The 27210-nt window shown below is 35.8% G+C and overlaps 1 protein-coding gene across 2 annotated transcripts; it reads right to left on the reverse strand.

Moving 5' to 3' along the window:
* Positions 1 to 3865: 3865 nt before the first annotated feature.
* LOC149565810 (large ribosomal subunit protein eL8y) lies at positions 3866 to 27210 on the reverse strand. Of its 2 annotated transcripts, XM_089819303.1 has the most exons (6): positions 27058 to 27210; positions 5195 to 5447; positions 4814 to 4983; positions 4519 to 4647; positions 4301 to 4393; positions 3866 to 4185 (listed from the first exon to the last, which is right to left on the reverse strand). In XM_089819303.1, exons 1-6 carry the CDS (start codon positions 27058 to 27060, stop codon positions 4054 to 4056), a joined length of 780 nt encoding a protein of 259 aa, XP_089675429.1. In that variant the 5' UTR covers positions 27061 to 27210; the 3' UTR covers positions 3866 to 4053. The 2 variants fall into 2 exon arrangements, with proteins under 2 accessions (XP_089675429.1, XP_089675427.1); XM_089819301.1 differs by lacking the exon at positions 27058 to 27210 and having other exon boundaries at positions 5195 to 5453.

Below are 27210 nucleotides of genomic sequence, written 5' to 3' on the forward strand. Positions count from 1 at the left end.
TTTAGGCATTGGGTGTCATGTTTTCCATATTTTTGTGTAATCATTCTTGATAATGCTGTCTGAATTTTTTTTTTTGTGATTGATTTCACTTCTTTTCGGGATACGTTTTCTCGAAGGCACCTTTGTATCTTCGTCTTCATCTCCCGCTGTGAGTAATTGCAAAGTAGGGTTTTTGGAACATATTTCCCCTGCGGAGTTGAGGCAACAGAATCTTAATGTTAACACCAAAGGGGCGGAGGAAATGTCTCAATGCTGTGACCCGATGAGGAATACTGCAATAAAACAGCCTTGCCAGCTTTCCTCAAAACCTCTCTTGTTTAATTTCAAAACCGCCTTCAAACAAACCAAATCCATTTCATTCACTCGCCCATGTAAGCGGACAGTGATATTGTATTATAGTTCGCCCAAGGCCGTAATGTCGGATCAGGTTCTGAAGCCGAACGTCATGCCCGCGCTGGTAGTTGTAGGCTCTGCAAATGCTGGTATATATGTGGAAGTGGACAGAATTCCAAGAGAAGGAGAAACAATTGCCGCTCGGACAGGGCAGACGCTTGCAGGTGAGAAGGGTGCCAATCAGGCCGCCTGTGCCGCAAGGCTGTCTTATCCTATTTACTTCATCGGCCAGGTATTTTTCTGCTTCTGCGAAATAGAAATTGTTTGCAGCTACTGAGCTGCAAATTTATTATTATTATTTTAACTTTCATGGCCCTGCTGATAAAAATCAGTGCAGCCTCCAAGAATTAGAATGTCTCGTCTTAAATTTGAAAATGAAAGAAGATTTTATTTCAAGTGTTTGGTAAAATGTGGGGATTGTTACTATTGTGATTGAAGAATTCAGTTTTGACATTTGATTCTGCAGAATTAACAATTAATGTCATTCTGTGTTATGTCTCTATGACATTAGAGTCAATACAGAATTGAATATAAGAGATTTATTTCTACATATGTATTGCAGTTGGAGTCTTCTGTGATTATAATACTCTTAGTTTTAAACAGAGGCTTTATAATTGGTACTGTCTTTGACTGATATTGTGAAAAATATTCTTGTGTGAAAGGATTTTGTTGAAAAAGCAACATATACTTAAGGAGTAATGTTTGGCTCCATGGAAGTTCACTGGTTTTATATAGTTGGGAATAGTGTTTTCTTTTCAGTATTGATCTCTCTTTATATAATAGATTAGTTTACTAATCTCTCTTTGTTACAGGATGCAACAAGAAAAGCAATGATTAATCGTTAGACGTTTTAGCTTCAGAGGGAGGCTTCATAATTAAGAGGGAGTGCTTATGGAATCCCCTTCATTGTCATATCTGCTTGTGATGCTTGTGGTATCTGTTAAAACTTGAGACTTAAATGGAACCAAGTCTTGCTTTTATTATGCCTATTTCTATTCTTGTGTGAATATATGAGATTGTAAGATCAACTATGATAACTCTTTCACTATGCGATAGTGAACATTATGTTGAGAGAGTCCATGATGTCATCACGTTGAGAGATTCCGTGATGAGAATTGGATGTCATGTTGAGAGATTCCATGACAGTTCACATTAAGAGAGTCCGTGAATAAAAGCTTAGCTGTGAGTCTTACAAATCTTTTCATGTTGAGTGATTCCATGAATGTGATTAATTGTTACAAGTTTTCATGTTGAGTGATTCCATGAATATGATTGATTGTTACAAGTTTTCATATTGAATGATTCCATGAATATGATTCATTGTTATAGGTGTTCATATCGAATAACTCCATGAATTATGTTTTGAATTCATATGATCAGAATTTATCGTTGATATTTTTTATTGCAGCTTTATGTGAGTATTCAGCTAAAGATCTCTCTCTAGCTAAGGAGGAGTGTTGAAGATGGTAGCTGTGATAGAGATCTTTATCTCTAGAAATATGAACGTTATTATCGTTATTGTCATCTTACTTAAACTTTAATTTCTAATATTATAAATGTAAATGACATGTGTCATTCACATGCATTGAGGCATGAATATTCGAAGAGTCATATTTAATTATAGGAGTTATGAGAAACTCAAGAGATCTTCGGTTAGAATATAAAGAGTCTCTTCTATTGTTATATATTCGCATCAAGCGATAAGCATTGTACACTTGAACTTTTATTATCAATAAAGATATATTTTGTTCTGTGGCTGGGTTTTTCCCTTCATTCTCTAAGGGTTTTCGCAAGATATTTCTGGTGTTCTTTGTTTCAGTTTTTCTCTTTCTTATTGCTGGTTATTATCTTCATTGATTTCTGGGCTCCAGTTTCAACACAATATCTTTATGTTTGTCCTGTCAATCTTGCGGGTATTGGTTATTTGATCCAAAGAGAATTGGTTATTTGATCCAAAGTTTATTCTTTAAGTTTTGACATCAAACAGAGGAATTAAATAACGGTAACCCAATTTTGAGCTCCTTGAACATGTGCCCATGAAAGAGGACTTCATTTGCAGTTTTCCTAAAGACAAGAAAGAATCGTACTATCTAATAACAATTGGTACAAATAATGATCTGATGGCTTGAAATAATACTTCTGCAAAACCCCTACGATATGCCCTTCAATATTCTAACTTGAAATATATGCACAGTGACATCATGACTTGTATAATCTGCAGGTTGCACGAATTTGTTAAAAGTGCAAATCTAGCAATCATACTGCAGAGTTTACAGAAGACTATTACAACTTAGATGAAAGGGATGGAACAGAATAATTGCCAGGAGATTAGTGGCATAGGGCTGTACTGAATTTATTTTGCATTTATATACTAGATAAATAACAACCCTCAGAAACTAGCTGTGGGCCGCAAGCTTCTGTGAAAAACCCTCAGATTGACAGATTTAGGGACCAAATTCTGAAAACTGAAACAATTTATGCTCTGAACTATCATAATTGCATTGCAATTGAATGATCTAAGGGTGTGGGAATTTATAATGGATCTCAATAGAAAGCATTCAGCTTGATAGATTTCTGGAGCCTGCCAAATGAACCAACTGGGTGCATTAGAACATTCAAATTTCATAATAAAAGGATAATGATATGGAAATGTTATAGTTGTTTGGTATAGAAGCAATGGATATTGAGACCCGATTCTCCAGAATGAATCAATTGGGTATTATTAAGATGTTTGTATTGCACATTTAGATGCCCAATACTACTGACAGTTTTTAGCTGCTCATATGATGAGAATCTAATGCAACTTCGATACTCCTGAGTCTTGAATGCAGAGTGTAAAATAAGAATTAAGGTGCCTTGTGAAAATGCTTGTGCCAGATATGAGGGAGAAGGATATGACCAGTTTGTGGCATGTGTGATAAAAAAAGGTTGCAGTGATGATACTGTTCAAGCAAAGGCCAACACACCCAGACAAGTTGCTTCAATGATGGTAGGAGTAATCATCTGAAAGTAACAAATAAATATAATGTTTTGGACTGCCCACCTAAAATGAGTATGATATCATAGACTGGCCATCTCACTCAGACACTATCTATGGAGAGTAAAGGATGAAATGATCTGCCATTATTTGGCATCTAGAGTGAATATGAAAAATGGTCATTGCAAATCATGAAACTTTTAAGCAGTTGAAAAACAAATTTCTATGAAAGATCTTTCCTTTCAAATCAATGACAGGAATTGAAATTATTCAATGCAAACTAGTTGCACCGTAAGACATTAAATCAGCATTCCTTTTGACATCAGGAAAGACAAATATCAGATAAATGTATATTATTGCTATTTACAAAAACTACAAAAAAAATAGTGAAACATCTAAAAAAAATACTAAAATAGCATCCTCAAGCAATCTTCCCTAAATCTGTAAGAACACAATCTTTTGCCCGAACATGAAAACATAATAGCCTCAAGCAAGTTTCTTTAATAACAGAGAAAAATAGATTAATATTGATCCATACAAAAAATGTAATTAAGTACAAAGCTCATCAGTCAGATAAACCTTGACAATTAGAAAAGCTCAAGGTAGACTTAAAATTCAAAATAATTCAACGCCTCTGAAACAATGTTCGAACAGATGACCATACTCTATTCCAAATGTTAATCTTATGTTAACCTTTGCGCTGCTTCCTTTGCCAAGAGTTTTTCCTTGGCCTTTGTTTTTGCCTGAGACTTGGTGCCCATTATGCCGCCACCCCATTGTCGTCGATACTCATCAAACTTGTCATTGAAGTTGGCCTGCAAAAGAAGTACAAATCAAATTGTATATGATTCAATTTTCATTTTATCAAGTTGTCAGTCTAACTTAATTAATTGCCTAAAAAAATCACATCCTCCCAAATTGCTTGCGCACCTTTATTGCCTCAACAATCCTGCTAAATTCCATCTTGTCTTCATTCTTCACAGATGTCAAGCATAATGCAGTGGCAGTTTTCTTGTGCACAATCTGTAAACAATGATCACAAAGTTTGTAATCTTAACCTTAGAAAAATAAATTTTTCAGATTAACACATCAAACAGAAGCCAAACTTCCAGAGAAACTGTCAAGAAATTTATCTTTATAACACATACAGTTCCAAGTCGTGCTTTCCCCTTGACAATGCAGTAAGGAACATTCATTTTCCTACAAAGCGCCGGAAGCCACACTACAAGCTCTATAGGATCAACATCATGTGCAATGACCACCAGCTGAGCTTTGCTCTGAATGCAACCAAATATTTGTTCTCGTGAATACAGGCATTGATATATATATAATTGAATTACTTAATATAAAAGTCACATCACTTCACAGCTATAAGTTAAAATTGATCTTGTAGAAAAATCGAATGATTAACTGCTAAGTCCTATAACATGGAACCAGCAATACCTGTTCAATAAGATAAGTTACATGATTGATACCATATTTGACAACAATAGGCTTCTTGACTTCAATAGGTTTTCCTTCTGCCTCTGCCTGAGCCTTTTTCAAAAGCCTCTCCTTTTTGGCAGCTTTGTCTTCTGGCCTGTATTTCAGGAGCATCTTGAACAAGTTTGATGCTACATTGAGAAATGGAAAATGGTAAATCAGAATAATAGTTGCATGCAATGCAAGATTCACAGAAAAATATGACTCCAGAAAAACAATAATCATACATTAGATGTTTTGCTTCAGAAATGCAGTGACAAGCATAGTAGCATTCCCATTAAAAACCATAATACAATTTATAAGTCCCGTGAAAGAAGAAACAGGCAGGAGCAGTGCACAAACCAAGATTCTTGTCAAGGGTTTTGGTGAACTGGTTGAGAGCAGGGGGGACCTTGAGGCGCTGCTTGAGAATGCGGCGCTGGCGCTGGATTCGGATTATCTTTGGCCATTTAACAAATCGGTGCAGATCCTTCTTGGGTGGCAGTGCTCCTCCAATCCCAAACTGCTTCGGCCGCTTCTCAAACAAAGGGTTGACCACCTTGGCCACCACCTTCTTCTTGGCAGCTACTGCAGGCTTCACCCCTCTCTTTGGAGCCTGCATTGAATCATGCGTCCCCACAATACACATCAAATCGTACACCAATACTTAACAAATCCACGTGTAGGACAAAACTAGACTGCAAGATGACCATCCTGACAACACTTTTATCTCTTATACCTAAGAGTTAACACATGCACCAACTGGAAAAAAGTAGACTGAAAGCTTAACATCACCTATCTTAACAATTTTTCAAATGTTATATAATAATAAAATAATCATGGCAGGCTATGTGATTTCTGAGTTTCCAAATCTTGCTTCAGGAACAATTCACCCAGATGGAGCACCAAACATCAAGATTGCTGTTTTATTTCCATGGTAAAGAAATCAGGTAGCATAACATCTTGATTTTTTCGGCTCAGTTCTTACAAGACTAAAATAACTCAAAAATGTTCAGAAAAGGCGTGTTCTGTTTTGAAATACAACCTTAAGGATGCCAACGAGGTAAGAAAATAAGTATTGCATGTTTTCCAAGCACATTTATACTTACAGGTTCATATGCCCACAGAACTTAATGAAATAAAAGAACATTGACTCTTCCTCATAACTGCAATCATAACCCTACTTTGCAATGGATATTTTCCTCCAGACACATTTTTAGTACAGACATCTTAGCATGTGAAAAATACCAAAGCTTTACTCAAGACTGCTAAATGCTACTTTCTGTGGTCAGTAAACAGGAAGGTGACAGATTTTCAAAATATTTCAGTGAATACATTTTGCCTCGCAGACACATTAACCTGTGTAATTAGATAGACACCTTGACCTATGCAGTAGGTGTTAATGTTATAGCATCAGGAGTTGTCTGTATCTCCTAAATTCACATGACAGTGGGAGTTCAGGTAAAGTTGCCTCACTTTGTAACATCAAGTCAATGAAGGGTCAAGACAACAAAAAAAATTCACTTTGTAACATTAAGACAATGAAGGGTCAAGACGAGCTTATACTTCAAGGAGGAATTCGCATTCATATAACAGAGTGATATTATTTGATTCTTTCTAAGAGATATAAGGACAATTTATTATCATCTGCACATTGATAGGTGCTATTATCATCAGTTCAGTTTAGCCTAGTGTCTGGGCAAATTTGTAAATCAGGCTACTGCTCTTTCATTAGATATATAAGTCATATATTTGTGGCTGGGTTTTTCTCCCTCACGTTGGAGGGTTTTCCCAAGATAATTCATTGTGTCCATTGTTGTATCTGTCAATTCTGCTTTGTCTGAACTCTGATCATAAAAAATTAACAAGATATCAGAGCTAGGGTTTCAAATGGATTTGGTTTGATTCCTTTTGGGGGGCAAAGGATGACAGTTTGGGGCCTGTTCATGTCTGCACAAATGCAGAGTAACACAGGAAGAGGGCAAGAACAGGAGCCTATTTGAGAGAGGATTAGCCAGTGTTAATCGAGCTAATGTCTTGTCATGGCAACACTCCTCCAATTTTGATATCATCGCCATGCATTTAGCAGCAAATTTCTGTTGTTGGGAATAATTGTAACCTTCGAGAATAGTTTGGAAACCATCGGCAATAGTTATTAGTTTAGTCTGGTACCAAGGGTAGTTGGAACACGACGGTTGAGTCAAACCGCTTCAAGTACTATATGTACACCGCCTAAGCGGCATTAGGTATGAATCAGAAGTACATTATATCTCATATTGTATTGTCATGAACATTAATGGAATCAGTAGTTCAGTTCTATGAAACTCTGTTACATTTCTTGCTTTTCTGTTATGCATTAAACCTGTTTACCCATGACAGTAAACACTTTCTATATGGGTGGATTCAGAGGATTGTGGTGTTGACCCAATTGAAGGAAGGTGGGAGTTGGAAGTACAAGGAGGAATTGGGTCAGTTATTTGTTTGCAAACTGTGTATCACAAAATAGTTTAAAATAGAATTAACAAAGAAAACTGAATGAATATTGAATTAATAATGAACTCTTAAAATAGGGTTTACATACGCTAATAATAGTGTAGTCTAAAAAAAGACTTAATTGAGAAAAAACTTAAAAGAAAACCTATATGATCTTTAACTAAGGTTCTAGAAAAACAAGGCTAAATATAGCAAAGACCTAAGATTTTAAAAATATCCTAATACCCTCCCTTAATAGTCATTCTAGCGACTACCCTGCAGAAGACGATACATGTCATGTAGTTAAAAAATTTTTAGAACATTCTACTGCTACTGAAACCCTCCTAGGAACTGCAGAATGTCAATCACCAAGAGAAGCCAAAAAAAACAGAGAAAGTGATCCCCTTCTTCAAAATGATGTGCAACAGAGAGCAAAGCCTGCCAAGACTCCTCCCAGAATTTGTAAAACTGATGACCAAAAATCATCACAATATCATCCAAACTAATGTTGGATAACTAGACTGTCCTTCCCTGGAAGCAATGATACACTCTGAGAACAACTGCAAAACTTTCCAAACTATTGCAGATGAGCACAACGCCCCAAAAGAAATTGCAAAACACTATGATTTGAAGAGCACAAAGTATCATTTTTTGAAGAAAAAAGGTAAAAACCCTGAAATAACATCTCACACAAACTTTGCAAGTACAGAAACCGGAAACAATTTATGAGGCAGAAAATCAACCAAAACCAAACATTATTTTTGAGGTAAAAAAATCAATCAAAACCAAACAGAAACAGAGATGCAGATCAAAGAATGTGGATCGAAGAATTGGAACTCCATTTTTGAGGAAATACAGAACTTTGTTTTAGGAAAAGTGATGAAACTCAACAAAACTTTCTCAAGGGAAAAAATTATGAAAACCCACAGGTAATTTTTGACAAAACATTACAAAAAGCCTCCCAGAAATTTTTAAGAGGAAAAAATAATTAACCCATCAGATTTTTTTTCCCCTTTTTTCACACAGAAACCCCTGGGTCAGAAGATCAAAAAACATGGATTTAGGGTTTCAAAGGCAGCCCAAAAGAATGGCAGGCAGACCACCGCAAAAATCATGCACTGAAAAACAAAATTGCAGTGCTTTTAAAAAACAAAAAATGGCAACAATAATTGAGAACATGGGTGAACATGTGCTACAAGAAAAAAACAGACTTATGGCCTGGAAACTGACAAAATGGACATCTAAAAATTGACATAGTCAGGTAAAAGCTTTTATTAAAGCTGAAAATAGCAGCTAAAAAAACAAAAAAGGGCAACAATAATTGAGAACATGAGTGAACATGTGCTACAGGAAAAAAACAGACTTATGGCCTGAAAACTGACAAAATGGACATCTAAAACTTGGCATAGTCAGGCCCAAACAAACAACAAGGTTGACCAGTTTTTGTGTGTCGCACGTGAAAATATAGCTGGAAATCCCTTGCCCATGTGTCAAAAAAAGTGGAGCACAGTAAAAATTGAAATTATTATAATAATATTTAAAAATTTATAACATTATTATAATTATTATAATATAAATAAAACTTAAGTTACCGATGCTGGTGTGGGTGCAAGGTGTTCATGCGCAGATTTTTTTGGCGGAATTTTGGATGCATTTGAGTGCGTCCATATATAATTTATATATATATATATATACACTATAATTTATGTATGCAAAAAAAATTAGAAGAGAGCCCAGCTGCAAACAAAATGAGAAGAATGAGCAATGAATAGCCTCTTTTAGGACTGTTTTAGGGTTTTGAGGTGAATAGGAGAAAAATATATAATTTAAAAAACAATTAAACACATGTTTTAGTAAGTCACTTAAGTAACTGGCACTCAAAAAAGGAAGTCAGATGCTCTTTTGGAATTGCCCGGATGCTCTACTGATTCTCTCTGGATGCTTTCCCAAGCATCCCTCGTTCATACGCAGAAAAGAATCGTGCTTCCTGACAGCACCCATGCAGCATCCTAACACATCCGTGGATCACCGTGCATCAGCACCCACATCCAGCTTGAAACCAGAGTCAGACAGACGCATCAGTATCTTACATTAAAATATTATTGTATTTATTATAATGGTCAAAAAAATTCAAGAAACCTTACCAAGCTCAAAAAAGCTTTGAAGCTTTTAAAATACTCTGAAATTTCTGAAAAGAAAATCACTAAATTATTTTAGAATTACAATTTTTTTTCAAAAATTAAAAGCTTCCAAAATCATGAGCCTATCATGAGACCTCATGTAAGGGAGTTAGGACCAGACCCACTTTGATACCATGAAATTGTTAAAAATGGAGTTAAACGGAGAAAAGGGAATGAATATTGGATTAAAAATGAACTCCCAAATAGGATTTACATAACTAATAATAGCGTAATCTAGAAATAGACTTATCTGAGAAAAACTAAAGGTAAAAGCACAAACCTGTGTCACCTTTTATAACGAAAAAGGATCCTAGAATGCAAATTGTTCAACTTAAACGACATAAAAATGGTATTTGTACTTAGAATTTGAAGATGATGTAAATTGATGAAATGTGTCAAATTGCATGAATTTTATGCCTATAATTTTTTTAATTTTATTTAGTAAGAATTTATTTAGTTTTTTTAGTTTTGAAGTCTCTTTTTCAACTGCAAAAGATATAAGGTGTAGTTCCTATCAAATGAGTATATGCAAATCATCATTTTTTGCTCTAATTTGAGAATATGTTATAGATGACATGTATAGCTAGGGAACCAAATTAATAAATTTTGGTTTTTGATGTATATTTTCTTTGCTATAAGTACTCAAGTTCGACCTTATCAGAAACCTGAAGATTTTACCTCATGTCAAAACTTCCCTATCAAATATATACCTTCTTGAAAAAAAAAATTTTGCATATTCTTGAAGATGACTCTCTCCTCTAGAGATAAGTATAAATTTAAAAAAAAATTGATATGATTTACTTCTTCTTTTTTTGAGTGAGCATCTTCTCAAATGTTTAAAAAAACTTACTTAAAATATTTTTAAATTATAACAAATTATAACTAATAAAAACACTGAAATTTATCTAAGGTATTTTTACTTCAAATGTTTAAAAAAACTTACTTAAAATATTTTTAAATTATAACAAATTATAACTAATAAAAACACTGAAATTTATCTAATGATGATATTGATGCTGAAATCTATAAAAGGGTATTTTTAGTTTTTGAAAAAAGTTCAGTTTTGATAGAGAAATGAGATTTGACCAAAGCAGGTTTAGGGATCCTAAAACGTAACCCAGATGTATGTTTTTACTCTAAAAAGAAAGCCTACATGACCATTAACTAAGGTTCTAGAACAACGGGCTGCACATACAGCAGGAACCTGAGATTTAAAAAATAACCTAAGATATCAGTGGTTCTAGTAATGGTCTTATATAGATTCTTTAGTACAACTTTAGTGTTGTTGGATGCAATGGGTGTAGGGCAACATATGTGTCGACAAAACAACTAGCGACTAGAACACAGAATAGGGATTAGTTCCTAGCCATCAGGGTTCCATGGATTTTTATATTGTTTGACATCTTTGATAAAACACCTCTGGAGTATTTCATAACTGGTCGTTGAGGCAAGTTTCAAAGGGAGTTCTGTCATGATTTCTTGGTGTAGCAGGAAACAGATATCTGTAGCCCAAAGCAGTGAAGAAGCTGAATACATTGCAGCATGTGTAGCAGCTCGAGAAGCAGTGTAACTTCAAAAGTTCCTTGCAGGATTTGTTGGGTCAAACATTGGAGCCAACTGTGTGTTGAAGTTTATAGCTGCAAGAAAGATATTAATATTTGAATTTCACTTGAAAGAGTTTTTGATTAGTCTATGTGTGATTATGGAAGGTGCTGCTATTGTCCTCTGTTTTGCTATGCAAATGCAGAGACGTTCTGATCCTATCATTGATCCCCTTCAGGTAGAGGCTCTTCCTTAATCCTGGTTCAGACGTTCCCAGTTTGCAGTGTTTTATATTCTCTCTAGCCCAAGCAGCAACAGTTCCTTTATCTACATATTTTGCTTTGTTATGTTAAGCGAAGTTCTATCTATATTCTGTTACCTCCAGGTGCTCGTGCTTCTTCATTATTTGCATCACTTGGCACCATACAATCACTGACTTGGGTCCAGGAATATGTCATCCCCCATGTTGGCAGTCTTGCATCAAGTGTCTACTGTTACGGCATCATGCATGTGCTTGGTTACTGTTGGTTATTTGAAGTCGACGATTTCCTCATGTCATCGTTGGTTCATATATTTTCATTGACTATTTCTATCTATATTCTGTTACCTCCAGATGCTTGTGCTTCTTCGTACTTGCATCACTTGGCACCATACAATCGCTGACTTGGATCCAGGAATATGTCATCCTCCATGTTGTAAGTCTTACATCAAGTGTCTACTGTTATGGCATCGTGAATGTGCTTGGTTACTGTTGGTTATTTGAAGTCGTTGATGATTTCCTCATGTCATCGTTGGTGCATATATTTTCATTGTCTATCCTCTTAATGGATATGTCAATTCATTCATTGAAGATGTCGTTTGGTTTGGTTATGTAACTGCTGTTTTTGTTTAGTCTTCATGGAGACTCCTTTGTGTATCGGCCATTACTCTCTTACGGTATTGATTGAAAGACAATTGGTATATCATATTCTACTTTGTTCCTTTGTATTATCGTGAAGTAAAGTGCAGATGCCATGATAAATGTTTTTTTGTTCCATGTGTATTGCGACCGATTGTTCTTGATCATCTAGCAATTTGTAAAAGACATTTTATAAGCACTTTGTATGGCTTTTTGGATATATATCAGAAGTGTAGAAATCTGAATATTCAGGCTTATTGATTGATTGGTTCTATAGGATTCAATCATAAGCAGCAATCTTGCAATTGATTTTGAGATTCTAAATAAAGGCACTATCTTTTTGCGGACTACATTGTTTCCCTTAAGATGAGGGATTCTCCCAGGAATAACTCTTTAGTGTTATCTGTTATTTTTGAGTTTTTTATTTCATTTGTTGCAAATTATTATTCTAGGTTTGAAAATTAAACACAGGATTAATGCCAGTCTAAGAAAACAATCCAGAACCAGAAGTATTAAGTTATATTTTTCTCTTTGCTCTACTTTCTGATTGTTTGTTTCAGCTCTTTTCAATGGTGAGCAGTCGTTTGAAAGTTGAATACAGATTGGATTCTTTAAATTTCTCTTCATGGAAGTTCAGAATTCTGATTGCACTTGAAGAGAATCACCTTGACTGTGTGAATGTTGATGTAGAAGAACTATCTGAAGAAGCTGAGAAAGCTCAAAGGAAAAAGGAAAAAATCATGGCAAAGAAGACTCTGATTGATTCGGTTAACGATCATCTGGTTCCCATTGTATCAAAGTTGAATTCAACCAAAGAGATGTTTCAGACTTTGAAGGACTTGAATTCAACACCACCAGTAAGAGCTCTGGCCCTAAGACATCAACTTCTGCATGTCAAAATTGCTAGAGGAGAATCAATTGTTTCATACTTCATGAAAAGGATCATCTCAACACAATTGAAGAATCATTTGCAGATAAAGATTTGGTCATGTTAGCCATGAATGGACTTCCCGCTATTGAGAATCCTTCATTCAAGGAATCAGCGGGAGAGATGATCTTCCTAAGTTTGATGTGTTAAGAGTTGATTGCATTCAGGAAGAATGTAGAATAGAGGCTAGATGCAATGGATGGAAAACTCATCATGAAGATGATTATGTATTTGCTACTCAAACTTTCTGTGAGGAAAGGAAAGAAAGGTAATTTCAAAAGATTCATAGATAAGAATTTTGAGTCAGGTTTTAATTCTAAGAAAAAATAGGATTTTTCTACAATCCAACACTTAAAATGTGACAAATACAGGCATTTTGCTAGAGAGATTGTACGTCAAGACCCCAGTGCCGCATGGCTGCAACAATGTTGAAAACTCTTCTCCACAAAAGGAATCAAGAGAAAATTCTAAAGGGTTCTTATTTATTTCTGCACTTTCTAGAAATGTATAACAGTGAAACATGGCTTATTGATAGTGCAGCTTCTCATCACAATATTGGTTATGATTGGTGATGATGCATGTTATTTAACGAGGGGTGTTGGTTCTACTTCCTTTCAATTGGCAGAATTCCTCTTCATCTAGGTGATTTTTTTTCCCTATATTTAGAGGAATCGGAGTACTATTTCGGCATTGAAAGACAAGGGTTATCATTATTAATATCATAAGCTTCTAGCTTCAATTGTGTATGTCTTTTTTAGCATCGACATTTCGGATTACACTTTGTGACACATCAATTGCGTATGTCCTCCATCCTGATGGTGGATCATAGAAAGACACACACAATCAAATCCAAAAACTAATGATACTAATTATGATGGATTGTGAAAATCTGATATCTTTGAAGGGTTATCATGTTGCTTTTGATGAAGGAAAAGTTCTTGCATTGACAAAGAACACTAACTTTCAAACATAGTTACACCGAACTGGAGGACGAGGGAAGAGGGGGACAAGTTTCCGGGATGAGGGGCAGAGGGGCCTTAATTTGGGGATAACAGGGAACGGCTGCAGGAGACCGGGGGGTTGTATATACTATACATATGGCACTTAAAATGCTAGTTATGAAAAGATGTATTGCAATATAAGATATAAAGATGTAAAAGAGTAAATATTTGAAAATTGCATTGAATTGAAAAATCAAACATTGAACATAAATAGTCAAATCAACAAATTGTTAACATTGGGGTGTCCCCCCAACCTCTAAAGAGGTGGTGGAATCTAGTGGCTTTGCTGGGGATAGGGGAACAGAGTCCCCATGTCCCTGGTGCATCCAAGTCCCCGATGCGTGGGGCAAAAGAGGAGGGGGAGGGGGGACAAGTCCCCATGTTACTATGCAATTTCAGCTTTCAACTTGTCTTGCCCAAGCATTAGCTAATGTTTCCACAAGTTCAAGTGAGTGGTGGTATTAAAGATTTGGTCAACTAAATTTCAGAACTTTGTCTTCAATGGAGAAGATGGTAGTTGGTCTTCCAAAGTTGAACAAAAAGATCATGAGGGTGTCTACAAAGAGTGTTCTCTAGGTACGAACACTAAAAGTACTTTTCATAGTAGTAAAAGTTGAGCAAAGGATATCCTAGAGTTGATTCAATCTTATTTATGTAGTCCTATGTTTGCTGCTTCCCTTGGCAATGTTTGGAATTATGTTACTTTCATTGATGACTTCTCTTGTAAGTCTTAGATTTATTAAGTCTAAAGAATCTTAGGAAGTGATATCCAAATTTAATGAATTTAAAGCTCTTGTTGAAAAATTATCTAACAAAAGGATAAAGCTTCTAAAATATATTAATGGGGGAGAATATATTTCTGGAATATTTCAAAAAAATTGTGTTTAAGCTTGGATAAAGAGAGGGTTTTGTGTCCCTTATTATCTTATTGTTTAGGCAGTGAAGGCTCTAATCCATGATCAAACTCTTCAAGCACTAATATGGGCAGAAGCTTGTAGGACAATGATATATATTCAAAATCATAGTCCTCATCAAATCCTAGACAATATGACTCCAAAAGCATTCTCAAGCACCAAACCAAATATTAGTCATCTCGGAATTTTTGAATGTCCTCTTTACAATCCTAATCTAGAAGAGAAAAGAACCAAGCTAGAACCTTTAAAAAAGAAAGATGTGTTTGTTGGTTATAGTGAACCATCAAAAACATACATAATTTATATTCCAGGTCAAAAGCAAATTGAATTCAATAGGTATGTCCCTTTTGATGAAGATGTAGCTTGTGAGAGATCAAAAAGTCTAGTACAAAATTGTTAGAAAAGACTTTGCACCTTCTCGAGACATAGATATGGCTGACCTAGATTCACCTTCTGGGGTTTAACGAGAGGGTATACATTCAGAAGACTATTGATCATGTTAATCCATCTAGATTTAGATAAATCTGTTGGTCCAAACAATATTTCAGTTGATAAGAAAAGACCATTGTGGGTCAAGCATACTATGGAAGAGGCTAAAAAATGTGCCGCCCCTCATGGCAATTTCAGAGAGAGTAAAAGACCTCATAAGTTTGCAAGGCTTTGATGAGTCACATTATCACATATGATCCTTCTAGTTTTGAAAAGGCTTCAAATCAGAAAGTGTGGAAGGATATCATAATGGAGGAGTATCAATCCACTATCAAAAATGATGTGTGGGGCATTATTCCTAGGCCCAAGGGTAAATCTATTGTTTCTTCTAAGTGGCTGTTCAAACTGACAAATGCAACTAATGAGCGTAGAAAAATATAAAGCTAGATTTGTAGCTAGAGGATTTTCACAAAAAGAATGCAGTGACTATGAAAAGACTTTTGCACCTGTAGCATGTTACACTTTTGTCATAACCATCATAGTTGTTGCAGTACTTAAGGGTTGGAGACTTCATCAAATGAACATGAAAACAACCTTTTTGAATGGCATAATTGAAGAGGAAGTATACATCGAACAGCCAAAAGGCTTTGCGATTCACGATAAGCAGTCACATGTGCACAGGCTGCAATAGGACTTATACAGCCTTAATCAAGCTCTTGTGCTTGGTATGAGAGACTTGATCATTACCTTTCGACATTGGGCTTTCTATAGAATAATGTTGATTAAAATTTATATTTCAAGGTAATTGATGACAATGTGTTGATCTTAGTGCTTTAAGTTGACAATTTGTTTTTGACTAGTGATGATGATCTCATAATTAGTTGTAAGGAATAGCTTTTGAAATTGATAAGAACAATCTTGTTCTCTTGCATTATTTCCTTGGGTTTGAGGTATGGCAAAAGACCAAATGAAATTATATTGCGTCAAGGGAAATATGCTTATTGATATTTTGAAAAGATTTGCTATGTGATACTATAAATCTATGGTGACTCCAATGGAAGCTAATCTAACGAAGTTATGAGGTTGTAGCCATTTCAAATTTAGTTCATCCTTCTATGTATAGGCAGTTAATTGGTTCTTTAGTGTAGTTGGTTAATACAAGGCATGATATGGGTTATGCTATTAACACTTTCAATCAATTTATGTGTGAACCAAGACAGATTCACCTTCCAACAGCTAAACACATATTGAGATATGTTTGTGGTATAGTGGGATATGGTTTGAAATATTCTCATCTTGTAAAGCTGAACTTTTAGAGGTTATCTAATTTAGAGTAGGCAGGTTGTGTGTGTGACAAGAAGAGCACCTCAAGATGTTATTTCAACCTAGGTTCAATTATGATTTCTTGGTGTAGTAGAAAACAATCATGTGTTGCACAAAGTACAACTCAAGCAAAATATATTGCAGTAAGTATTGCTGCAAGAGAAGATGTGTGTGGCTTTGCAAATTGCTTGCAAAATTGTTTGGGCAACCCTTGGAACCTAAAATAGTTCTTTGTGATAACCAAAGCCATGTGAATCTTTCAATTAATCCAAATTTCCATAATAACCAAACATGCAGAGATAAAATAACAATACTTGGGAGATATGGTACAAAGGAAAGCATCGAGCTCAAGTACATCTCTACAGAGGAGCAAACTGCAAACATTCTCACCAAACCACTTCCTGGAGTGAAGTTTTCTTACTTCTAAGAAGCTTGGTATTGTGAAGAATGGTGCTCTTGCCAAGAGAGTCTCAACTTCAATAATTCTATGGATATTGCTAATGAGTTCTCAATAAGAGAAGTTCGAGGCGCAATCTTGTGTTAATGAGTTTTCCTTTGTGAGAAAAGTTCAAGGTGCAATCCCTTGTTAATGAGTTCCGCTCTGTAAGAGAAATTTGAGGCAAAATCTCTTGATAACGAGTTCTAAGAAATTTAAGGTGAAATCCCTTGTTAATGAGTTCTTCTTTGTGATAAAAGTTTGAGGTGAAAGCCCTTGTTCCATCCTCTGGGAGTAGCTATGGTGGATCCACCCTCTAGGAGTAGCCATGGTGGAAATCATGTGTGAGACTCCATGACTTAGTTTTTTGTTTAATGTTTCACCATCTAGGAGTAGCTACGGTGAATGGCGTTATGTGGAGATAACAATCTTATATTGAGAAACTATGTGATGAGATTTAGTTGACATTCTTTTTGGTCGCAGCTAAGTGTACTTGTCATGTGATGACATATTGAAGATCTCTCTAGCTAAGAGGGAGTTTTGAAGTTAAAAGCCCTATTCCACCTCTAAAACAAAGATGTTGCTCTTTCAACTCATGGGAGTAGCTCCATGATGACATGGCCTTGAGTGACTCCACGATGAGTACTTATACACATGCTTCTTTCCACCCATAGGAGTGTTAGAAACAATAGTCTACCAAGATAACTGGGGGGGTGAATCAATTATTCAACAATTAAAACACTTATCCCTTTTTTAGACTTAGCCATTTAACCAAAGTAAATAGCAACCATACAAAGATGTACATAAAAAATTACACCAGATATGTTGACTAGGGAAACCCTTGATCAAAGGGAAAACCCCGGTGGGAATGATGCCCACAAGATGATGTACTCATATAAATATTCCTTGTTAGAAGATGGACCTTGTTAGGAGCCTATTACAACATTTAGTACAATGAGTCCCTGTTAGGAGACTTTGAATCCCTGTAGGAGATTCCCTAAGACTTGTGGTACAATGTATGCAAGAAGAGCCCACTGCCCAAACATGCAATTTCAACTACAAGAAGAGCTCACTGCTCAAACAAGTAACTTATTGTTATTTTTCTTTCTTGCTTGTTCTTTCCTCTATCCTGTCAACCGGACCAATCACTGTCAGACCTTGTGGACCAGGTCAAGAACCTCAGATCCAAATACCAAACCTCGGATCACTCAACAAAACCTCAGTAATGAAGTTTCCTTCACTTATGCACTGCTCTACTTAAATTCGCATTCCACACTCTTTGCTGCTTCCCGAACATTCACACTTCTCATCTATCCTTCCCATGATAAAGGAAAATATCCTTCCTTTATACCAAGTCCATAAAACAAGTCCTTAAGTCAGCTATTAGTCCTTCTCAATTAATTATTATAGGACCACATTTAGAACACGTTACGCTTAGCAATAACACAAATCTTTCGCCTTTTCCATACACATAATATTATGACGAGCGAGCTTAGCCACGTCATCCTCAACATGTCTTCTCCATGTCCTTAACCTTGATCCTCAAGATATCAACTCTGCTAAGAGATATAACAAGTTTTCCAGAACATGCCTTTGTAAACTCTATCTCAAAACAGATATCACCAAAACTTACATAACTTCTTCTAGAGTTATCCTTTCTGCTTTCGACATTAAATGCATATGCCAGATACTCAAAGGTATCTCCCATAACCTAAGGTGGTTATCATGCTCAGCTAGTCATCCATACCAACTTGATCTTTCTGTTGTTCTTCTATCAAATACCATAGAAGATATCAAACATGCATGTTGACATCAATGACAAACTCAGTCATGAATGTAACATATCATCACTAAACCAATCTTCCAACAATCTACCCCTTTGGCATTGATGGCAACATTGATGAAAAACATCTAGTTCCAAGAATACCAACAAAAGACTGTCAGTCTTCAAATCCTCTTGATCAATCATACTCCCCCATTGATGTACTTCAATGTGCTTTGTGCCAAATTGTTATTCCTCATACTGTACTTGTGTCGAACATCTTCCTCAGCATAATGCCAAACTTCTCCTTTTTAGCATAATGTTTTTTCATGCAATACTTCTCCCCCATTGACATCAATGTCAAAGGTTTCTGCAACCAATATCTCTGCATCAAACTCTGCAATCAATTGATACTTATTCAGCTCAAGTGTCAGAAGACACTGTTTACAACAATATCAATTAAGAGTCCTAGATGACTCTGTCCATCATAGATACTCTCCCATATAGGATCATAGATACTCCCCCAGACAGGAAACATTAGCATTCAATCCAGACAAACAATGGTGCTTTATTATCCTGGATTGATGCATTCTTGCATCTTTTATTCTGAGGTAGGAAGGGGCATAACCCCAAGCATACCTCGCAAATACTCAAAAGTCTCTTTGGGAAAGGCTTAGTGAATATATCTACAATTTGCTCTTTTGTGCTTACATACTCCAATCTGATTTCTTTTTTTGAAACTTTTTCTCTCAACATATGATACTTAATAGAAATGTGCTTAGTCTTCAAATGCAACACTAGATTCTTAGACATATTTACCGTGCTTGTGTTGTCACAATGTATAACAAAAGGTTCATTGATTTCTATCCTTATATCCTTCAGCATCTGCTTCATCCAAATAACTTGATTGCAATTATTTGCTATTACAACATACTCTACTTCTACTGTACTTTGAGATGTACAATCTTGCTTCTTACTTAACTAAGAAACCAATCTTCCTCCAAGAAAGAAAGCTCCTCCACCGATGCTCTTTCTATCATCCATACTGCCTGCCCAATCTGCATCAATATAAGCACTTCAAGTAAAATCATTAGATCTGTCATACCATAATCCAAAGTCTAAAGTTCCTTTCAGATATCTAAATATCCTTTTCACTACCGCATAGTGTGCTTCTCTGGGATCAGCTTTGAATCTTGCAACAATTCCAACTGCATTTGCTATATCCAACCTTGTGTGAGTCAGATATTGCAAACCTACAATCATAGATCTATACTTCTTCTACTCAACAGTAGGTATCTCATCCTTTGTAGATAACTTGTGTCCAGTTACCATAGGTGTTCCAACAGGTTTACATGTTTCCAAACCAAACCTTTTTAGTAAGTCCTTTAAGTACTTAGTCTAAGAAATAAATATTCCTTCTTTATTGTATACTATCTGCAATCCTAGGAAATATTTCATTTCTCCTATCATACTCATTTCAAATGCTTTCTTCATTTCTTCTGCAAACTTTTTGCTTTCTTCATCATTACCTCCAAATATAATGTCATCAACAAATATTACCAAAATCATCAAACCATCATTAGTTTCTTTCCAATACGGATTGCTATTTGTCATACCTTTGCTATATTTGAGCTTTGTCAAATGCTTGTCTAACCTTGCATACCAAGTTCTGGGTGCTTGCTTCAATCCATATAATGCTTTCCTCGGTTTGCATACCATGTCCTTGTCGTCTGTCAAAGGATATCCTTCAAGCTGCTCAATGTATACCTCCTCTTCATGTTCTCCATTTAGAAATGCTAACTTGACATCCATCTGATATACTTTGAATTTCTCCTGTGCTACATAAACTAAAAATAGTCTTACTGCTTCTATTCTAGCCACTGGAGCATAAGTCTCCTCATAGTGTATTCCTTCTTGCTGTGAGTAACCTTTACATACCAATCTTGCTTTGTTTCTTATAGCTTCTCCTTGTTTATTCATCTTGTTCTTGAATACCCATTTGGTTCCTATCACATTCTTGTCTACTGGTTTAGGGACCAATTCCCATGTTCCATTATTTTTCTATCTTTCATAGCTTATTTCCAGTAGTCATCTTTACATGCTTCATCTGCATTCTTCAGTTCAACTTGAGATATCAAACATAGTTCTTCATTCACTCTACTTCTTGTCATCACACCTTTGTCTCTGCTTCCGATGATCTGTTCGGATGGGTGATTCTTTATCATGTTCTTTCCTGAAGTAGGAGTTGCTATCTCAACTCTTGGTTCTACTGAAGGTTCTGAACTTTGTCCCTAACTTGGCTCTCCTTCATTCTGCAAATCATTGTTAGTCTCAAGAAATGTCTCATCATTCCTTGGCTTAGTAACATCATCATCCGAATTGTAATCAACTATTCTCTCTCGTATTCTGAACTTCTCATCAATTCTTACATTTGCACTTTCCATGATAGTCTTAGTTCTCTGATTTTAACATCTATAAGCCTTGCTTTTCAATGAATGACCAAGAAACATACCTTCATCACTTCTAGCATCAAACTTACCAATATCATCATCTCTCTTTATGTAACACTTACTTCCAAATATTCTAAAGTACTTAACTATAGATGAGTGACCAAACCACAGTTCATAGGGTGTCTTGTTTGTGTCCTTCCTAATTTGTACTCTGTTCATAGTGTAAACTGTTGTATTCACAGCTTCTCTCCAAAATATCTTGGATACATCATTCTTTGCTAACATAACTCTTGCAACTTCTGTAATAGACTTGTTCCTTCTCTCTACAACGCCATTCTGTTTAGGGGTTCTCGGAGCTGATAGTTGTCTTTTAATTCCATTTTCTTGACAAAACATGTTAAACTCATTTGAAGTAAATTCTCCTCCTCTATCTGATCTTAAACATTTAATCTTCATACCAGATTCATTCTCAACTCTATTCTTGAATATCTTGAACTTGTCAAATCCCTTAGATTTCTCTCTAAGGAATGCAATCCACATCATTCTAGAAAAATCATCAACTAGAATCATAAAATACCTTTCACCATAGAATCCTCTAGTCTTTGTAGGACCGCTGAGATCTATGTGTACAATCTCAAACTTCGCTGTAGTGGTAAACTTCTTGCTCGGAAAAAAAGTTCTATTATGCTTTGCCAAAACACACTCCTTGCAAATTGTGTTAGTAGGCTTTACAATCTTTGGCAAATCTCTAACAACAAACATTCTACTTGTTCTTACAATACTATCAAAGTTTATATGACAGAATCTCTTATGCCATAACCAACTATCATCTATCTTTGCAACCAAACATGTCATTTCAGTAGGATTCAACTGAAATACATTACCTCTAGATCTAGTTCCTTTTCCAATTACCTTTCCATCTTTATCTCTGATTGTGCATGTCTTTTCCATGAATTGCAACTAATAACCTTTGTCTACCAGTTGTCCAACACTTAAAAGATTGTGCTTTAAAACATCAACAAAGTATACATCCTCAGTGCTAGTTTTACCATCAAGAGTTATAGATCCAATACCTTTTACTTGACATACCACATTGTTTCCAACTCTGACAATTCCTCCATCCTGACTTTTGAAGTCAACAAACTTGTTCATGTCACCAATCATATGATGTGAACAACCACTTCCAATTATCCAATTAGATTTCTTCTCAACCTATGAGAACAAAGGTACCTTCTCTAGAATTTCTTCTTTAATTGCCACAAATCCAATTTCATCATCACTAGCACTTAGTGCTTGTTCATCAGAATTATAATCTTCATTTGCATACAAACAATCTCTATATTTTCTAGACTTATGATTTCCCTTATACTTTTTCTCCCTTTTAGGACACTTAGATGCATAATGACCATATTCATCACAAGTCCAACATTTAAACATTTTCTTACCTCCTTTTTCTCTTCTTAACAGAAGGGCTACTGCTTCATCAATCTTTATGTCTTCTTCAGATCTGTTGTTGCTAGCAAAACCTCCTCTAGCACTTGTGCTCCTTGATATGTTAAGTTGAATACTTAAGGCACTGAAAGTTGTCTCTATTCTGGTCAATTCTCCGGATTGTCTAAGTTCATTCTCCACTGCTTCAAGTCTTCCAAGCAATGTCTCCTTTGTGAAATCTTTGGTAAATGATATCAACAACTGTATCATCTGAACTGCTGACTTGAATGGTGGCGTTAAAGTCTTCAATATCTTCCATATAACTTCATCATCGTCTTTGGTTCCTCCTTGAGCTTTAATACCTACAGTAATTTCTGATATCCTACCTATATATGTTCTTACGGATTCATCTTCCATCATCTTAGCATCTTGAAACGCACAAATCCAATTTTGTAGCCTCAACTTCTTAGAGTGTTCATCACCTTCAAAACTATTTTCCAAAGCTCTCCAAATCAAATGTGAAGTAACAAGTGTTTTTACCTGATTGTACTCAATTTCAGGAAGTGCAATTAATAGTGCTTCTCTATAGCTCATGTCACACATGAAAAGATCTCTTTTTGCCTGGGTGCAATTTTCCAAATCCTTTTCTTCAATTTTTGTCTTCGTTGTTTTTGTCAAGATCCAATAACCCAAACACATACACAACAAATGTATCTTCATCTTTTCTTTCCAACTGTCATAGTTTGTTCCATCGAACTTCGGACTATCTTTCTTGAACATGTTCGCCATGGATCTCCCAAAGCTGTTAAACTTTTTCTTCAAGGCCCTGATGCTCTGATACCAATTGTTGGAAACAATAGTCTACCAAGATAACTGAGAGGGGGTGGCAAATCAGTTATCCAACAATTAAAACACTTATCCCTTTTTTAGACTTAACCATTTAAACAAAGTAAATAGCAACCATACAAAGATGCACATAAACAATTACACCAGATATATTGACTAGAGAAACCCTTGATCAGACAGAAAACCCCAGTGGGAATGATGCCCACAAGATAATGTTCTAATATAAATATTCCTTGTTAGAGGATGGACCTTGTTAGGAGTCTATTACGACATTTAGTACAGTGAGTCCCTGTTAGGAGACTTTGAATCCCTGTTAGAAGATTCCGACCTTATTAGGAGTTGTGGTACAATGTATGCAAGAAGAGCCCACTTCCCAAACATGCAATTTCAACTACAAGAAAAGCTCACTACTCAAACAAGTAATTTACTATTATTTGTCTCACTTGCTTGTTCTTTCCTTTGTCCTATCAACCAAACCAATCACTGTCAAACCTTGTAGGCTAGGGCACGAACCTCGGATCCAAATACCAAACCTCGAATCACTCAGCAAAACCTCGGCAATGAAGTTTCCTTCACTTACACACTGCTTTGCTTAACTTCGCATTCCACACTCTCTACTGCTTTCCAAACATTCACACTTCTCATCTATCCTTCCCATGATAAAGGAAAATATCCTTCATTTATACCAAGTCCATAAAACAATTCCTTAAGCCGGTTGTTAGTCCCTCTCAATTAATTATTATAGGACCACATTAAGAACACGTTACGCTTAGCGATCACACATATTTTCCGCCTTGCAACTTGAATAACTTTTCGTACACATAATATTATGACGAGTAAGCTTAGCCACGTCATCCTCAACATGTCTTCTCCATGTCCTTAACCTTGATCCTCAAGATATCAAAATCTACTAAGAGATATAACAAGTTTACCAGAACATGCCTCTGTAACCTCTATGTCAGAACAAACATCACCAAAACTTACATAACTTCTTCTAGACTTATCCTTTCAGCTTCCGACGTTAATTGCATATACCAGATACTCACAGGTATCTCCCATAACCTCGAGTGGTTATCATGTTCAACTAGCCATCCGTACCAACTTGATCTTTTCGTTGTTCTTCTATTAGATAGCACAGGAGACATCAAACATGCTATGTTGACATCAATGACAAACTCAGTCATGAATGTAACATATCATCATTAAACCAATCTTCCAACAAGGAGTAGCCATGTTGGACATCAAGTTGAGTGACTCCATAACATTATCACGTTGAGAAATTTTGTGATAAACTCTTTTCAACAAATGGTTGTAGCCATTAAAGGTGTCATGTTGAACGACTCCATTACATTATTAGATTGAGAGATTTCGTGATAAACTTTTCCACAAATGGTTGTCACCATTGTGGGTGTCATTTTAAGCGACTCCATGACATTATCACGTTGAAAGATTCCATGATAAATTATTTTACACGAATGATTGTAGCCATTGTAGGTGACATGTTAACTGACATCCATGACATCATCACATTGAGAGATTCTATCAAAAACTCTTGTCCACAAATGGTTGTATTCATTATGGGTGTCATGTTGAGTGACTCCATGACATTATCACATTGGGAGATTTTGTGATAAATATTTTTTCACAAGTGGGTGTAATTGTTGCAGGTGCCATGTTGGGAGACTCCGTGAAATTAATTTCTACAAAGATACCTCCCTAGCTAAGAGGGAGGGTCGATGTTATAGCAGCAGTGTCATCTTTCCCTCCTGAATTCAAACTAAATAAATAGCATTGTAGCATCACGACAAAGTTCACATAAAGTCATCTCACTATATAACATCAAGACAATGAAGGGTCAATCCTAAATTCAAATTAAATGACTAACTTTGTAGCATCATGGTAGGAGTTCACATAAAATCACACTCTGTAACATCAAGACAACAAAGAGGTTTCACTTTTTAACGTTAACACAATGATGGGGCAAGATGAGTTTACACTTCAAGGAGAAATTCGCATTCATATTACAAATTGATTTTATTTGAGAATTTATTATTGTTTGTACATTGATAAGTCTTATTGTCATCACTTCAGTTTAACCTAGTGTTTGGGTAAAATTATAAAGTACTCTTCAACTCTTTCATTAAATATGTAAGTGATATATTGGTGGTTGGGTTTTCTCCCTCAACTTGGAAGGTTTTCTAGGGTAATTCTTTGTGTCCATTGTTGTACCTGATATTTCAGCTTTGTCTCAACTCTGATCATACAAAATTGACAGTAGGATGGGCACCTTAACCTATGTAATTGGATGACTCAAAGAACACTTCAACTTTTCTCAAGACTGCTACAACTATCCTAATTTACTGCTTCAGGAAAAACCTCAGCTTTCTCAACCATCCTACTTTACTGGCTCGTACCTCTATTTTTCTATGCCTCCAATTTTCTGAAGAATGTCATAACTAAGTTTACTGGCAAAACCTCAGTTTTTCTCAATATTGCTACAACCATCCTCCTTTACTGGTTCAAAAAACACCTCTATTTTTCTATGCCTCGGATTTCCTCAAGAATGCCACAAACACCCAACTTTACTGTTTCAAAGAATATTTTGGCATTTCTAAGCCTCAGCTTTTCTCAAGGCTGGTACCACCACCCTAATCTACTTAATCAGTTAACTTTGCCAAGGAGATCGTCTTTGAACGTTTTCTGTTGGTCCAACTTAAGTATAGATACCTAAATCTAAAAAGGTGGTCTACTCAAAGAATACAATGACTTTGCTTGGGACTGATACAACAGCCTAAATTAGGCTTTATAATACATTTTACAGCTGCTTTGATAATTATCAAGCAGCAGACAATACCCTGTGTGCAGTGAACTTCATGAGATTTCGTCAAAGCTGAAAATCTTCTGACAAAATTGCTTTACGTGCCTATTCCTAATACCACTTATGATGGGAGAATAAATAATAACGAGTGCCAATCCCTTGGAAAGAAGCGAAAACTGGCGATTTCCATTTTCAACGGAAAATAAATCCACTGCAGTCTTCGAACACGAGGTTCGATTGAAGTGTCTCGCCATCCTGTGCTTCGCTTGACTTCTCAACTATCAATATTCAAACAGCTAGCATACAGATAGCGAAGATAAGGAGGAATATATCGATCTGCCATACAAAAAAGTAGATATAAAGATGACAAGTGGCAATGTCCAAGCTACAATATAAGAGCAAGATTTCCACACACAGACCAATAGTCTACGTCTTGACACGGGTCGTCAGAATTTTAGGAGAGGATGTAAAAGGATGGGTGTGGCTGAAAGAATCTGGCAAACTAGTCCCAAATGTGGCGACTTTGAAACAGAAGCTCGTCAATAATACAATAATACTGCATATTACGAAAACATTCAGCTAAACTCCTGTAATAAAATGGAGTCTACAACTGACAATACAAACACCCCAAAATCCACACAGGATCGAAACCGCCTTACTCCATATTTTTATATTAGCGCACAGTAATGTAGTTTTTCATTTCCAAAAATATAAGTAGAAAAGCATCAATCGAAAACAGATAAATCTATAAGGGACGGAGAGGAAAACAGGATTACATAGCAGATTGAAAGCTTACCATTGTAAATAGTTGAAAGCCTCTCGGTCTCCACACGCTGGAGTACTACAGCAGCTCCGCCGCTTCTGGTAAAGTTGCTCCGTTTCCTTCCTCTGTCAAAAGGAAATAAAATTTCGTATCCCGATACAAAAAGGTTTGAAACAAAACCCTAAT

Source organism: Cupressus sempervirens, chromosome 3 (assembly GCF_028749045.1).
Source record: "Cupressus sempervirens isolate cs-2001-9-10 chromosome 3, ASM2874904v1, whole genome shotgun sequence".
In the NCBI taxonomy this organism is placed as follows: Eukaryota; Viridiplantae; Streptophyta; class Pinopsida; order Cupressales; family Cupressaceae; genus Cupressus; species Cupressus sempervirens.

Excerpts from the sequence above, each read along its gene's own strand:
- LOC149565810 (XM_089819301.1), bottom strand. The coding sequence starts at position 5,453 with ATGCAGGCTCCAAAGAGAGGGGTGAAGCCTGCAGTAGCTGCCAAGAAG. Across the intron at positions 4,394-4,518 it reads GGAAAGCACGACTTGGAACT|ATTGTGCACAAGAAAACTGC; the intron begins GTATGTGTTATA and ends CATTGTTTACAG. Across the intron at positions 4,186-4,300 it reads GGATTGTTGAGGCAATAAAG|GCCAACTTCAATGACAAGTT; the intron begins GTGCGCAAGCAA and ends CTTCTTTTGCAG.